General features: G+C 47.8%; 1 protein-coding gene across 4 annotated transcripts in view; it reads right to left on the reverse strand.

Annotated features, from left to right (window-relative positions):
- jmjd1cb (jumonji domain containing 1Cb) overlaps positions 1-15,347 on the reverse strand; it is a 168,277-nt gene that overhangs the window by 14,305 nt on the left and 138,625 nt on the right. For all 4 annotated transcript variants that reach the window (XM_080456217.1, XM_080456218.1, XM_080456216.1 and 1 more), the window contains 8 exons: positions 12,333-15,222; positions 6,753-6,954; positions 4,115-4,329; positions 3,588-3,740; positions 3,357-3,446; positions 2,409-2,533; positions 1,336-1,594; positions 9-229 (listed from right to left, as the gene is read on the reverse strand). In XM_080456217.1, the coding sequence (XP_080312343.1) occupies positions 9-229; positions 1,336-1,594; positions 2,409-2,533; positions 3,357-3,446; positions 3,588-3,740; positions 4,115-4,329; positions 6,753-6,954; positions 12,333-15,222 (4,155 nt within the window). The remainder of the gene's footprint in view (positions 1-8; positions 230-1,335; positions 1,595-2,408; positions 2,534-3,356; positions 3,447-3,587; positions 3,741-4,114; positions 4,330-6,752; positions 6,955-12,332; positions 15,223-15,347) is intronic.

The following is a 15,347-nucleotide window of genomic DNA, read 5'->3' on the forward strand; positions in this document are numbered from 1 at the left end:
GCACGTACCTGGGAAGCAGTGGAGTAAACCGGTGCGAAGGCTATCCCCGCATCCGTAGACCCCAGCCTTAACTTCCCTGCCGTGGTGGTGAGCAGATCTCGCAGTGTGGAGCCCTGCTCTGTGCTGTTGGACACCAACGAGGACGTCTTGCACTGCTGGAGGACCTCCAGGCTGACCACTGCCTTCTCCTCCTTCACCGATTTACACAGCACCACAGACTCCTTGTTTTCTGTTAGAGGAGAGGAGGTTAGGTTAGGGAGAAAGTGGCTGTTAACTCAAAATAATTGTTTCAGGCATGATCGTTACAGACAGACGGTTTGTGACTTGTTTAATGCCGTGCTCATCTTGCATTATGACAAATCCTTCCGGGATCTTGAAGATTTTAATCAGACACACACGCAGAAAAACACTCTCTGGCTCTCTCTCTCTCTCTCGACCTCTCTCTCGCTCGCTCCCTCTGCATCTCATACCCACACATTCCTCCCTCAAGGACAGAGATTAACAGCAACCACCTGCCAACGAACATGAAACTTTTGGCTGCAGATAATAAATTGTGGTGTTTGTTTGCGAAATTCACGGTTCAGTTCGATGCGGTACAGACCTGTTCAGGTGGATTTTCAATACAGCTTTTTTTTTCTCGACACTTTCTGTACCCATTATTCTGGAGTGGCTTCTTAAGAGCAGCATATAACCCAAAATAGCAGTGCCTTGTATAATGTAACATAAAACAATATCGACAGTATGGTTGACAAGCATGGTCTCATAATTGCTGCAGGGATTTATTTCGCCCTGTTTGAATCAGATGGGAAATGCTGCCTAAATGCTGCACTGAATTCTTCCAAGTGACACACTCGACACACTGTTTACTGGTTTAAATGTATCTAACTTTGGTCTAAAAAACTTTTGGTCTAAAAAACTTTTATTAAAAATTGTTCATTAACCACTTAAACCCTCTAGTCTTAGTGAAACGGACTTGAGTTGCAACTGTACTCAGACCGCTTTTTTCCCCGCCAAATCTCTTTGACAAAAATAGCCGATCTACAAGCTAAAAAGGCGTCGCAATCTGCTCTTCGTGGCGAATGTTCCCCCCAGAATACAGGGCATGCAGGGGTTCAAGTGGTTAATCGAGGGAAAGGTTTGAAATAATCGTGATACTGATTGAAGTCATCGCCCGGGCCTATTGACTATATGCACACAGCGGACATTTTGCTCTCACCTCATATTTGCCGGTTGGGAAGAAACCCAGGGTGGCATTATTTCATTAAATTAATAGCAAAATGTCCGCCGTGTGAATATGGTGAATACTCCATGCCCCCCCATCTTTCCTCCCCTCACCTTTCTTCTCCTCCCGTGACTTCTGCTCAGCCAGGTCGGCCAGGAAGTGCAGAGGTGACTGTGACTCGGGTGGCGTGACGCCGGCGCTGCCCGCATCGCTGCCAGGGCTGCTGCCCCCGCAGCCTCCTCCTGCACCGCCTCCCCCGTTGGTCTCCGCCGTCGCCTTGGAGCCTCCGCGCTCAGAGTTCTGCTGCTGGGAGCCCGGCTCGGCTTTGACCAGGGACAGCTTGTTGCTGTGGTTCAGAACGTTCTGCAGAACCTGACGGACAGAGAGAAAGACAGAGAGAGAGAGAGAGAGTTGGTTAGTTGAAGGTTCAACGTTGTGGTTTATTGTTACAGCTTGTGTACAGGTATATAAGGGTGAAACTTATTTTTGTTCGGCTTCCTTCAGAGATTGTAGCAGTATAGTGTAAAAATGTCTGTAGGCAAATATTAATTAGGTAATAAAACAGGTCAGATTTTGTATAATGTATATGCATAAATAACAGAAAAGGCTCCCACACGGACAGAAGGACGTTGAGGCTCTTTGGAAGCAAAATCTTACATTATTTTAATTGTGAAAAATTTAATTATTTTAAAAGTGAAAAAGGTGATACAGTGAAAAAAGTGACACAAGGAGCAGATGTTTCAGTCCTCAAACCATCATCAACACTGAATGCAGGTTACCCAGGTCAGCCTATTAGAGGTAACCAATGATAATGGAGCTGATCGAAGGCACAGTGTCATCATCACTGTTGTGGCTAAATGGCCTGCAGGAAATAGATCTATCATACAATAGAACCATACATACAACCCATACAATAAGAAATGGAATCAATCCAATGTTGTCACATCTCTCTTAGAGAAGAAATAGAGTGATGTGACAAAAAAAATCCCCTCTACACAAAATCTCTTCACCGAAAATAGCTGTTCTACAAGCGCACAACATGTCAAAATGCGCCACGCTGTGCGCTTGTAGATCTGCAATGTTTGCCAAAGGTTTGGCTGTTTTTGCCGAATGTTCCCCATATTTACGGTATGAAATGTCCAAAATAGGGAGGCTAGGGTTCATGTGTTGGAGGATGCTTTAATACCTGTGACACTCCGTTGGTGGCTGGCAGCTTGTTGAGGAGGTTGTGTTTACTGGTGCAGGGGCAGTGGGCTTTGATGTTGTACTTCTCTCTCACAGAGTGCATGGAACTCACCAGGTCTGCCAGCACTGAAAGAGCAACACAAACAGAACCTTTCAATGTCATACCAGGCAGCCGGGTGTAAAAAGCTTAATTGATGCTCCATCACACCGAGGTGTTGCTTACCAACAAGAACTGATTTTCAAGCCAACATATCGTTGCTGTCGGGCACAAACCTATTTTCTCCATATTCTAACTTTTTGTGTTTTTTCATAAATTAACATCCAACTTGGTCATGCTACAGCGTCACACTAAAGTATCAAAAGTAGCAGACCTACAAGCTCAAAACGCAGCGCAAAGCGACGCATTTCTGCTATTTTTGAATTAGAAAAGTAACACTTTTTGGACATAAGAGGTTTCAACCCGATAGAGACGATATATACAGAGCATAAATTAAGCAAGTGTTGGTTGGTTGTACAAGTGTGAGCACGGGGCTCTGAGGGGTTTATAAAGGGTTAACGATTGCCAGCATTTCCAGAAAAATGGTCCAGGAGTATATCAATATTACAGGGCTGCAACTAGTGATTATGTTCATAATCAATTAACCACTTTATCGATTATTTGATCAATCTATGCGATTCATTCAGTTGAATCCTGGATAAATAGTTCACCCCAGTACAAAGTGTGTATGTGTTGTAATGGCACACACAATACTATACTGTAAATATTAGAACATTTTACATGATACTGTACACTAAACCCATTATTTGATTTCGGGTTTGGCTAACAGTTACTGTATTACTGAAAGAGAAAGGAGGAGTGACAGGAAAACAGAAAAAAAACAAATATGACATGAGAGAGAGAGAGAGAGAGAGAGGGAGGGAGTATGAGGAAAGGTGAAAGGATTCCTACCAGTGCCAGGTATGATCTGTGTGGGCATCAGATGCTTGTGGTCGTGAGGCTGGCCTTTAACACACTTCAGCCAACCGTACAGCTCTTTGTCTGCAAACACACAGACACAGACAATGGTAAAGGTCACTGCTAGAGACACACGCACGCACACACGCACACACACACACGCACACGCACAGCACCTGTCTCCTCCCGACACAGACACAGACAGCACAGAGAAAGACTGCTGACCTTTGGAGCTCTTCCTCTCTTTGGCCTTGTAGCAGTCGAGGCAGACGACGAAGCCACATTTCTGACACACCCAGTGAATGTTGAACAGCGTGGCCTCGCACGCGTCACACATCTCCCTCACGCCGCGCACGGCTCGCTTCCACGCCAGCTTAGCTGCACGAAACACACACAAAACACAACCGCCACGCTTTAGTGGGACCGACGCAAAATAACGTTTCATCTCTGAAAATAGCTGTGTTCTGTTATCTAGCTATTGGTTAAACACTTAAGCCCCTACATGCTTCGTCATACAATGAATAGCATTAATAGCAGTGGTGTAAAGTAACTAAGTACATTTAGTTACTTCACGATCTACAAGCTCACAACGCGTCGCACCGCGACGCGTTGTGAGCTTGTAGATCAGACATTTTAGTGCTTTTACTTTTGATACTTTAAGTATATTTAGATTTTTTTTTTTTACATTTGGAACATTTAGATTTTTTGGGGGGAAAAAATAAGAAAATGGAGAAAATAGTGTTTGTATTTACCGTCCTTCTTGATCCAGGTTGCTGCTGTGTTCTCGGTGAGCACCATCTGACAGAACTTGTCTCCTATGAAGCTGAGGATGTAGTTGGCCGTGGCGCGGTCCAGCTGGCTGTCCTCCATAACCGCGGGAACCCACATTGCCAGGGCCTCGTCGTCAAACTGGTCCGGATAGGAGAAGCTGTCCATGCGGATCACACCGTTCTTGCTGTAGGAGAGCCTGGATAGGGGGAAGATAAGGAGGAGAGATGAGGCCTTTTGTGTCAGCCGAAAGCAGAGCTGGCTCAATTTTGTTAAACGTCCGTCTTACAAAAAAGCAAGAGCTTGTAACACACATAGAAAAGTTGTATTTTCTGTTCATATTTTCCCATATTTCAAAATATATGAAAATGGACAGAACATTTATTTATTTATGTATTAATCTTTCAACCAATCTTGATAAACGTTAAAACTTTGATGTGAGATATTTTCCCCCTAAAGGCGATTTTTTTCATGCGAATAATACGTTTTTTTTTCAAACCTTATAAAGTCAATGCAAGCTTCCACACCAGTTTCGCGGAGCGAAAAAAGCGTCTTTTAATTATTCGGAACGAGTCCGAATTTTGCGTATATTCGCATATTCGCCGGTGTGTAACCACCTTAACCCTTGTGTAAAAATGTAACTCACAGTAGGCGACTAGGCGCACGGTGAAGAGCTAATTTGCATAATTTATTCACAATTATTTTGACCAAAACACTTTTATTTGTCAACTTGTCAAACTATCTTAAACTACACAGAGATTTAAATATGAAACATGGTTATTGTTGTGTTTTCCTGTATGGCTGGTTAAGTCGAGCTAGTTTTCTGTTCTCTTCTAAATGGCTAGTTGGGCCGGTATAGGCCAGTGAAAACGGCCAGTGAGTTTTGAGGTCACGTATCAGACTCGACTGTGCCCGGTGAAACAAAGCCGGTTTCTGTCTATGCTCAGTACAGTATGTACGCTATGGGAGAGAGCAAAACCAGGACATTGGCCTCAGAGGCGGATGGGAAAAAAGTGAAGACTCTCATAAACGGGAGGGAGAGCGAGACATTGTGTGCCATTGTTTCCTGGATGTACTTAAATGACCCAGTCAGGTCAGGTGAGCGATTATGAAATACGAGTGTTACGTCAAGAGGGCTCAGAGTCCAATATTAATCTGCTCTGACGGACAGCCTCTACTGTACGCAGAGAGACAGAGAGAGAGAGATGAGGGTGGGGGGCATGTGGGTGCCAAGAACCGGAGTTAGACATGAATAGATGGCGAGACAGCCAAAGAATGAGAGTGGGAATGAGGAAAAAGAGAGAGGGAGCGAACGAACGAAAGAAGGCAAGAGGCGGAGTGAGCGCAAGAGAGCGAGGAGGGAGACAAAAGGCGAAGGAAGCAGAGAGAGAAACAGAGAGAGAGAGAGAGAGAGAGAGAGAGAGAGAGAGAGAGAGAGAGAGAGAGAGAGAGAGAGAGAGAGAGAGAGAGAGAGAGAGATCTCACTCGGAGGCAAAGATTATAGAGCAGAAAATCCTCTTTGGCAGATTTACCCCGCTAGACCTCAGACTGCTGCAGGATTATCTAACTTGCATGTGTGTGTGTGTGTGTGTGTGTGTGTGTGTGTGTGTGTGTGTGCGTGCGTGCGTGACTATGTGTGTGCTGCCTGTTTGTGTGTGTGTGTGTGTGTGTGTGTGTGTGTGTGTGTGTGTGTGTGTGTGTGGGGGGGGGGGTGTGGGTGCATGTGTGCGTGTGTGAGAGCAAGCAAGACATGGCCAGATACTTCTTTCTCATGAATGCATATTTCATGATCTAGCCTATATACTGCAGCAGAGGACAGACTTTCTTTGGGGAGAACACATCCCATAAATCAAAGAAGAGGAGAGGAGAGGAGGAATGAGAGGATGACAGAGAGGGAGAGAGAGAGATCTTTCCATCTGTGCTATCCTGCTAGAAACCTCAAAGCAAGTAGGACATAGAATAGAAAGCAAACAGACAAGATGGAGGCTGGAGAACATAGGTTACTGTAGGTTCAAGGAGAATGAAACTATCCTCCCACAACTTTCGTTTGGGTTAGCGCGTGGACACTTCCCACTGTATGCCATTGGTTTAATTATGTCTACCATGCCTACAATACCTAAAGCATAAATACATTTCAACCTGTGAAATGTATTTACAAAAACAAACACAGGGCTAAGAATGGCTCTAATAAAGGCTTTACATTCTTGGACTATTGGCAGCATGCAAAAGAAATGTGGCACTGGTTCGCAAGTTTAGCCGCGGGCAGACAGACACTATTCTAGACGGCTCATCTCTTAGTGGAAAATAAAAAAGTCATATCCAACAACAGTGACATACTGTACAAGGATGTCACAACACGTGAGCATGTTCTATACATATCTGTACATATTCAGACAACAGCAAGTACTCTGACAACAAGTACAACAGGTATTTCATAACCGTGGGGGGGGGGCATACATTCCCAACTTGCATCGTTCCAGACTTGCATCGTTCAGCCTAGTTTTAATAAAAATCAATAATTGTTTATAATCTATTAATCGATAAGAACGATTAACTGTTGCACCCATATGTGGTAAGAGGATAAGAAAAAGTGGGCTGGGTTGGGGCGTTCATTTTCTTTACCGTCTGAAGTAGTAGAAGCGACAGAAGACGGGGGAATGGGCCGGCTCCTCTCCCTTCTTGCTGCGGAGCACCCGACACTCCCTGCACTTCTGCAGGTTGGGCCCGATCTCAGAGCACGAGTCGTCCTGGAGGAAGGACTCGCCCGTCTGCTTCAGCTTCTTCACCTTCCTCCAGTCCTTCAGCACGGAGCGAGGGATGCCGTCTGAGAGAGAGAGAGAGAGAGAGAGAGAGAGAGAGAGAGAGAGAGAGAGAGAGAGAGACAGGGACAGGGACAGACAGACAGATAGAGAGAGAGAGAGAGAGAGAGAGAGAGGGTTAAGAAAGGTGGTGCACCACGGTAAAATCCTCAGTGTTGGTTTATCAATGTATAACTGTGTACAAATTAAACTAAAATGAATAAAAAATAATAAATATTTGAAACCAATCTGTATGACAGTGTATTAGGCCTGTCCCGACTAAGGATTTCTATAGTCGAATCTGATTGGCCAATAGTTGCCTATAGTCGACAAATAGTAGACTAATGAAAAAAAAAAAAATGTCATGATTCGCCAATCTCAGTCGAATCAAGCTAAAAAGATGTTATGCAATAGAGGAACATTCCATTTGGGTGCTTAATGTCTGATTTAACATATAATTGCTTGGTTTCTCCCAATAAATCATGATGTATATCCTATTTTTGGCAAACTATTAGTTAATTAATATAACAAACTAGGCAAATCTCTCAGTCGAATAATAAAAATGTAAAAATAAAATGGAAAACACTTTTCTTTCTTTCATAATTCGACTAAGAGATTGGCAGTCGACTTAGACACCCCTCGACTGATTAGTCGACTATTCGAATAATCGAGGTCACGCCTACAGTGTATGTTACTACAATATTTATCTATCACATCTGCAGTGGTTGGAGGTGGGTCTCCCTCCTCATCCATTGAGAATTTAGACCCTGATATCGGGTACGACACGTACTGGTTGAAAAGCAGAACTGCCCGAAGCTCTCTAAACTCCCAGATTCAAATCCAGGGTAGGACATAGAAGCTATGGATTGGCGCTTTAGGAGAAGGACGATGTTACAGTGTATGGATTTAATCAAGCAGTGTTTTCTGTCTGGGGTGAACTATAATCTATTCTAGACACATTCTCCTCGTCTCTACGTGATTTTTCACTTCAGTTAACGATTTAAGCAATTTCGCAATTTTCTTTTTGCTGACACCAGCGCAACTGTTTTCTTCTTCACACACATCAAAGCAGAGAGGAGAGAACACGCCGAGAGAAGACCTGAGGCATGGTGTGAACTATAGTAACTAGACTAGAGTTGTAGAGCGGCCACAAGAAGTTCTGAACTCCTGGGTTCCTGAGGGGCTCTGGGCCCTCCAGGACCCAGGGGGTAGGAAATGAAACCGATACAGTTTCTGCTTGGTTTTCATCCTAAATAAGCGTCTAATCCCAGGGACTATTTTAGGATGTGGGGCACCGTGGGAATGAACCATTTTCAACCTGGTGTCCCTACTTTGGGCAAGTCAATATATTAGTTAATTCTTATTTTGTATTTTTTTGCTAAAGAGAACTCTCTTGCAACCGGTTGTGAGCTTGTAGGCTAGCTATTTTTGCTAGTCCTTTGCACAATGAAGTACATAGGGAAATGGTTACGAGACTGGTTGGTAAACAAAAACACACGCGGGGTAGTGGACTGCCTGTGTTCCCACCATGTGTCCGTATAGTTCACTGCAGTCTGTGGTTCTTTCCAGACACAACCAAACACTTTGTTGACCTAGACTGGTCTCTTAACCCTAACATATGGTATAAAACAGGGTATTAGATGACACAAAGAGGCCTATGTATTGTGGCTTTACATCTCAAATATAAGTGTTCCATGTCTGAAATTTAATAGCTAATGGTGTGGGGGGGGGGGTGGTTAGATGACAGACAGATGTTTGGCTGCGAGTTTTAGTAAAGGTCATATGTAAGACTGTGTGTGTGTGTGTGTGTGTGTGTGTGTGTGTGTGTGTGTGTGTGCGTGCGTGCGTGCGTGCGTGCGTGCGTGCACTATTCATCAAAGTGTTGGGCGCTATGGCCGTCGAGCCTACAAGTATCTGCCTGTCACTGTACTGCTGCTATTATACGAGAAGCCACACACACACGCACGCACACACAGACAGTTTGACATTAAGCATGACCCTCAGGACTAGACGCTATATTGGATTACAGAGTCTGTACAGTAACGTACATTATATTCCCTGTACTGTATACACTGTACACAGTATATAGGCCCGTATAGCTTGTGTACAACTCGGGCAGATTAAAAAGGTTTAAAAACACCTCAGGGCGCTGTGGGTGTTTCTTTTTCTCCTTATGTGGGGGGAACAAAGCACTTAGAAGGGACCCTGATGGCAGATATGAGGTTCATATGTAAGTATCGCTGCCACAGTTGCTTTCAACTCTGTTAATGTGTCTCCCTTTTTCCCCTCCCGCGCCCTAACTGGCTCTTTCTGTATGTATGTCATTCTTGTGCACAGTCTACACACGCTCGCACGCTCGCTCACTCACACGCACGCACGCACGCGCACCACACCGCACACACAAAGAAAGCACGCCTGTCTGTCCCCAGCTGCAGACCAGATGTCAGTGAGTGAGTGTAACCCAACACTGGGGTGCTGTCATTGAATTCCTGTGCTCTTTAGGAACTCAATAGCGACCAACAGGCCCGCATGCACGGCACAGAGCCTTCGGCTATGAGAGCAGCTCATATCCAGGGTGTCCGAGAAATATAAACATCAGCGAATACAGAGGGGAAAAATACCGGGATGTCATCGTCGGGCGGGAGGGCGGGAAGGAAAAAGGGGGGAAAAGAAAGAAAAGAGAGAGAGAGAGAGAGAGAAATGGAGGAGAGAAGAAAGAACAATAGGAAAAGAAACAAACAAGCAAAGGAAGAACAGATTTCATTTCTTGACGCAAAACAGAAACGAGGGGATTATTTAATGCAAGCCAGCTTGTCGAGAACGAGGGGGGAGACGAGAGCTGGCGTCTCTAACGGTGAATAGGCGTCTGTGCACAGCAGCCATATTAGAGAGAAATTGGGCCTCTTCCTTACTTCCTTCACAGGTGTTACCAATGATACTAATGAAGGCTCTGTTCCATTTGGTGTAGCACAGTGGTTCTCAAACTTTTTAATTTCAAGGACCGCCATAACTCTGAGAGTGTACAAATGGAACCTACTGGACCATTACGTAACTCTGAGAGTGTTACACACCCATAAGGGGCCATTTGGAACCCCCTCACAGAGTTTTTCCAATGAGCCAACATGCACAATATCAGCACCCTGACTCTGTTTGACCAGAATGGAACAGAGCCTTCATTAGTAGCATTGATAACACCTAAGAAGGAAGTAAGGAAGAGGCCCAATGTCTTTCCAATATGGCTGCTGTGCATAGAGCCTATTATGCACTAGCGAAAAAGAAAAGAAAAGAGAAAAAGCTCAGATTACGAGTCACGACTGACTCTGAGTGCCCATAACACTGTGATACTGTTTGTAGCTACCAATTTACCAGTGTGAGGAGATCCATTTCAGCGTACTGAATTACACATCATACAGTACCGAAGCCATCTCTCTTACCCCCTCTAGGAATAGTTAACGCGAGCCAGCTTGGGCAGGATCGAGAGGTGAGAGTTGACGTGACGTGGTGTGGAAAACATGCGCTACACACACACACACACACACACACACACACACACACACACACACACACACACACACACACACACACACACACACACAGCTCATGTTACAGAGCGGTACTGTAGGTTAGTGGTTCCCAAAACACAAGGACCCACAAATTGACCCAGATCTGAAAAGAGTTTGTGCCAGGGCCTCCCATAGAAGAGCTGTGTTGTTAAAGATGTCCAAAATCTTTCAAAATCTTTCAAAGATTGTCGATCTACAAGCCCACAACTGTTGTGTTGCGTTGTGAGCTTGTAGATGTGCTATTCTCGAATAGCTGAAGTACAGGGTTAAAGTGGTTAAACAGATTTTGATGCTATATTAACACATTTTGCTGAGCAACTCTTAGAAACCCCTCAAGGACCCCTGGGGGTCCTCAGACCCCACTGTGAGAACCGGTGCTGTAGGTTAGTGCAGTGGTTCTCAAAGTGGGGTCCAGGGACCCCCAGGCGTCCCCTTGAGGGGGTTCCAGGGGGACTGTTGATAGTTAAGAACCAAGTGGACCCTTACAGGTCTGTAATCTGACCGTGTACTAATGGAACCAAATGGACCTGTTCGTACACGGTCAGAGTTATGGGGGTCCGTAAGCCTTATATTTACCAAACTGGGGGTCCCTGAAAAAAAAATATGGAGCACAATCCATTCTGGAAGCAGAGACATTCTGTATGGCTGACGCTGTCCAGACAATGAGATAAGAGTGTTTTCAAAAGGCTGGAAGCTAAAGGGAGATTAGCAGTCAGCTTGCATAACATCCTTTTTCTTCAAACAGCGCTCTTCAAATCTGAAATCTTCCTTTTGTCCTTACAGGCCGCACTGGCACGTTAATTTGATAAGAAATGGATTATGCACTCCATCAGAACAAGGATGCAGTTGCTAGCTAGTGTTCAGTGTTGTCCTCCTGACTCCTGACCTCTCTCATAAAGGTTGCTTTCACTCATGCAACTGTAAATTACGTAGCACCTCTTGATTTAGAAAAAAAAAATACATGCTCACTAAAGAGCAGGCTGTGAAACGTCTGACCCTTAGTCTTGCCATTTGCCAGACAATCAGAGTTCTCCGCTTACCGATCTGTCTGGGCCTGGGGACTTCTAAATGCAAGGTAGCCGCTAGAACAGCAGCAAGAACAGCCAATAACAACCTAATGCATGGGTTCCCGAGGCTAATAACAACCCAACGGCCACTGCTTTGAAAAATAATCATGCCACACTGCCCAATATGAAGGATCACTCTAAAGACAATTGGTTTGGTTCTGCAATGCAGTTTTTCTTTTACTATCTAATTGATTCCATCCAGGCCTTGTGTGTGGAGGCTCGTTTCCACTTGAACCACTTAAACCCTACTATATGGCCTACTTCACTGACCGAGTTCCCCCAAGGGTCTGTACTTGGTACACTCCTTTTTTTCCTGTCTACTCCAAATGTCTTCGCCGAAAATAGCTGATTATGCAAGCTGCAAAATTTGGTGCAGGCCCCCCACATATTGGGGCAAATAAAATTGAGGCACAAATCCACATGACATTAAAAAGCCAACAACTAAAGGAGACATGAGGACTGCAGTGCGGTGATGCGGTCAGAGACTATTCCTTAACCACTTGAGCCTGATTTATACTTTGTTGTGCAACAGTGTGCAGTGAAAGTAGCCAATGTACAAGCTCATAATGTGTCGCAACTCGAGGCATTGTGAGTGATGTGAATTTTGCCTATAATGACATGCCCAAAACAGGGAGTAAAACAAGCAAAAAAGTGGAAAGCGTGTAACCATTAGAAAACCAGTGTCCAGTGTCCTGGACCAGTATACAGAACCCATACTTCTTGCTAATAAGAGCGCTGATGCTAGCTACCCAAAAATGTGAACGTGGAACTTACTGCTGCTGGCCAGTTTGAGTTTGGTCTTCTCCCGGGCCGATCTGAAGATGCCGTTGGGCTTCACCTCGTCCTCGTCCTTCTTCTTTTGCATGTCGTTCTGCTTCTTCTTGTACGTGGGCTTGGGCTGCCGCTTGGCGCGAGCCGCCTCCATCTTGCTCTCGCTGGCGTCCGAGTCGTCCCCGCCGCTCTCGGAACCCGACTCGTACGTCCGCTTGCTCGCCCGCCTCGCCGGGGGCGCCGCTTTCCTCTCCTCCCCTCCGCCCGCTTCCATCTTCTCCTCCGATTGTTGTTGCCTTTCTTTCTCTCGCTCTCCTGCTTTGTTCATGCTCTCGGTCATGGTCATCTCCACGTCGCCGGAGGTGGAGGCCAGATTGACCGAACAGGGTTTGATCATCTCCGACATGGCCACGGTGGTGCTCACTGTGCTGGCTGTGATAGCTGTGATAGCTGTGATAGCTGTGCTAGCTATGCTGGCTATGCTAGCTGTGCTGGCGACGGTGACAGGAGCCTTCTCCGGTTTAGCGGCACTGATGTTAGCAACACTGGTAGTAGTTGTCGTAGTAGTAGTTGTGTTTTTATCCTCCTCCGAGTGCCTGGTCAGCCAGGCTTTCTTCAGCTTGTGGTAGTTACTAGGCTGTCCACTGCCCGCCGAGCCCGGTGTGGAAGGTTGGCCGTTGGGCAGAGGGCTGGACTTGCCTGGGGTGGTGCTACCGCTGGCCGAGCTGCTGCTACCGCTGTCCATGGAGGATGAGGATGAGGAGGTGGGTTGGCTGGAAGCGGGCGGAGGGGGAGAACTGTGAAGGGGTGCTTTATCTGCCGAATCCGGGGTTGGAGAGATGACCACGGGCGTGCTGGAGGTAGGGGCATTGCTGGAGCTGTTTCTCGACTGGGCCGCGGCCAACGCAGCTTTGTGCTTCTTAAGGTGAACGAAGGAGGGGGAATAGGCTTGGCTCGAGCTGGAGGAGGCGGAGCTGGGCGTCGGGGTGATGCTAGGGCTGGGGTGCGGGGTGCCTGCGGGACTAGGGGGAGGCAAAGACCCTCCTGGGGATGTCGTACGTGACCCAAACCCCTCCTGGTGCTCGCCTAGTCCTGAGTGGATCAACATCCGTCCGCCCATGCTGGTTTTATGGGCTGTGATCTCACCCCGGGCTGAAACGGAGTAGCCCAAGTCACAGCCAATGACCCCACCTTTACTCAGAACGCCAAACCCTGGCGAGGATAAAACCTCAGTCCTGCACACTGAATTAGTGTTAATGGCCCCCATGGCTCCTCCCACATTCATGCGTTCATGAACGTTCATGAACGTCTTTTTATACTGGACGCACATGTCGTCCAGGTTAGTGTTGGGCTGGATGATTCTGCCAGCACCGGAGCTATAGCCAAGCTCCTTAACGCTCTCCCCCAGCCTCGGACACTCTGCCTGGGGTTTGACGGGGTAGAGCCTCCCTTGGGGGAGCTCCTTGTGGAGCATAGCACCGTGCCTATTAGCACCAGCGAGAGAGCTGCCGTCGTATTTAATGCACGTCTGCGGGCGCACGATGACCGACGCCATGGCCGCATGGGGTTTGCCCCGCATGGCTCCTCCCTTGTCTCCGAGGAACCAACCCCCTCTTTCCTGAATCGTCTCCCCGCCCCTCCATACCTCCGCCGCCGATGATGACGTCGTCATCATCATCATGTCGGCGCCGGTGCCGGCGGTCGAGGTGATGGCGGCGGCGACCCCGTGACCTTTGACCTCCCTGAGCTCAGGCAGCAGCGTGGGCGGCTTCTGCTGCTCGGCCGACGTCTTACTGCCCGCCGCCGGTAAGCTCACTGGCTGGATGGGCGTGAGGGTGGGAGGGGACAGGCGGCCCCCATAGCCGCCTCGCTCCCTTTCCCTCTCTCTCTCCCTCTCCCTCTCCCTCTCTCGTTCCCTCTCCCTCTCTCGTTCCCGATCGGCGGCCTCTTTGCGCTCCAGCGCGTGCTGCGTGGGCGGGTGGAACACGGGCGCTCGGTGAAGAGATGGCATTCCCCTGAGCTGCTGCTGCTGCTGGTGCTGCTGGTGCTGCTGGTGCTGCTGGTGCTGAGGGTGCTGAGGGTGCTGAGGGTGATGGTGGTGGTGTTGGTGGTGATGGTGGGGGTGGTGGTTGAGGCCCGAGGAGGAAGAGGAGATGGACGAGGAGGACGAAGAGGAGGAGGTGGAGGAGGAAGGAGAGATGGCGGGGCTGTTGCGCCGCTCCATCCTCTCCATCCCCACGTGATGGTGTTGTTGTTGTTGTTGTTGTTGTTGTTGTTGTTGTTGTTGTTGTTGTTGTTGTTGTTGTTGTTGTTGTTGTTGATGGTGATGATGAAGATGCTGCTGTTGGCCGAGCGCCACCTGCTGGCTGAGCTGCTCGTTGATCTTCCCCGCCAGACCCTCCCCTCCCTCCGGATGGTGTTTGATCAGCGGTGGCGGCTTAGAGAGGGAGCCTTTGGTGACGTAGGCGCCCAGGTTCAGAGCCCCTTGGCCCGCCGCCGCCACCACCACTCCGGCCCCCGGAGAGTGGGCCGACACTTTCTCGTAATAAGAGTTGAGCTCCTTGGAGGGGTAAAGTCTGGGAGGCTCGTTGACCACGCTGTTGGACAGCGTGGTGAAGTAGTTGCTCTTCTCCGTCTGGATGACGTGCGGGTGGGGGTGGGGGTGCGAGTGGGGGTGCGGATGGCCGCCGTGGCCCGCTTTGGGGCCGGGAGCCGGGAGGTGGGGAATGCGCTGAGGGAAGGATGGCTCTCGGTCTCGCTCTCTCTCCCTGTCCCGGTCCATCCCGTGGTCGTTGGAGCGCTGGATCTTGGCGGTGAACGGAGCGACCTCGATGCTCTCCTGGAGAATCCTGCGGTTCTCTTCTTTGTATTTGCTGGCTCTCTCGGCTGCATCCTGGGGTGATAAAAACGTGTTAATGTCTGTGATCAGTCTTATGAAGACTACCTAGTACCTAATTGCTTCATATACACTGTGTAGTCAGAACTGTCCAATGGCACCAATTCACCCATCGATTTCAG

This window comes from Gymnoscopelus braueri, assembly GCF_963280865.1.
Source record: "Gymnoscopelus braueri genome assembly, chromosome: 17".
NCBI lineage: Eukaryota > Metazoa > Chordata > Actinopteri > Myctophiformes > Myctophidae > Gymnoscopelus > Gymnoscopelus braueri.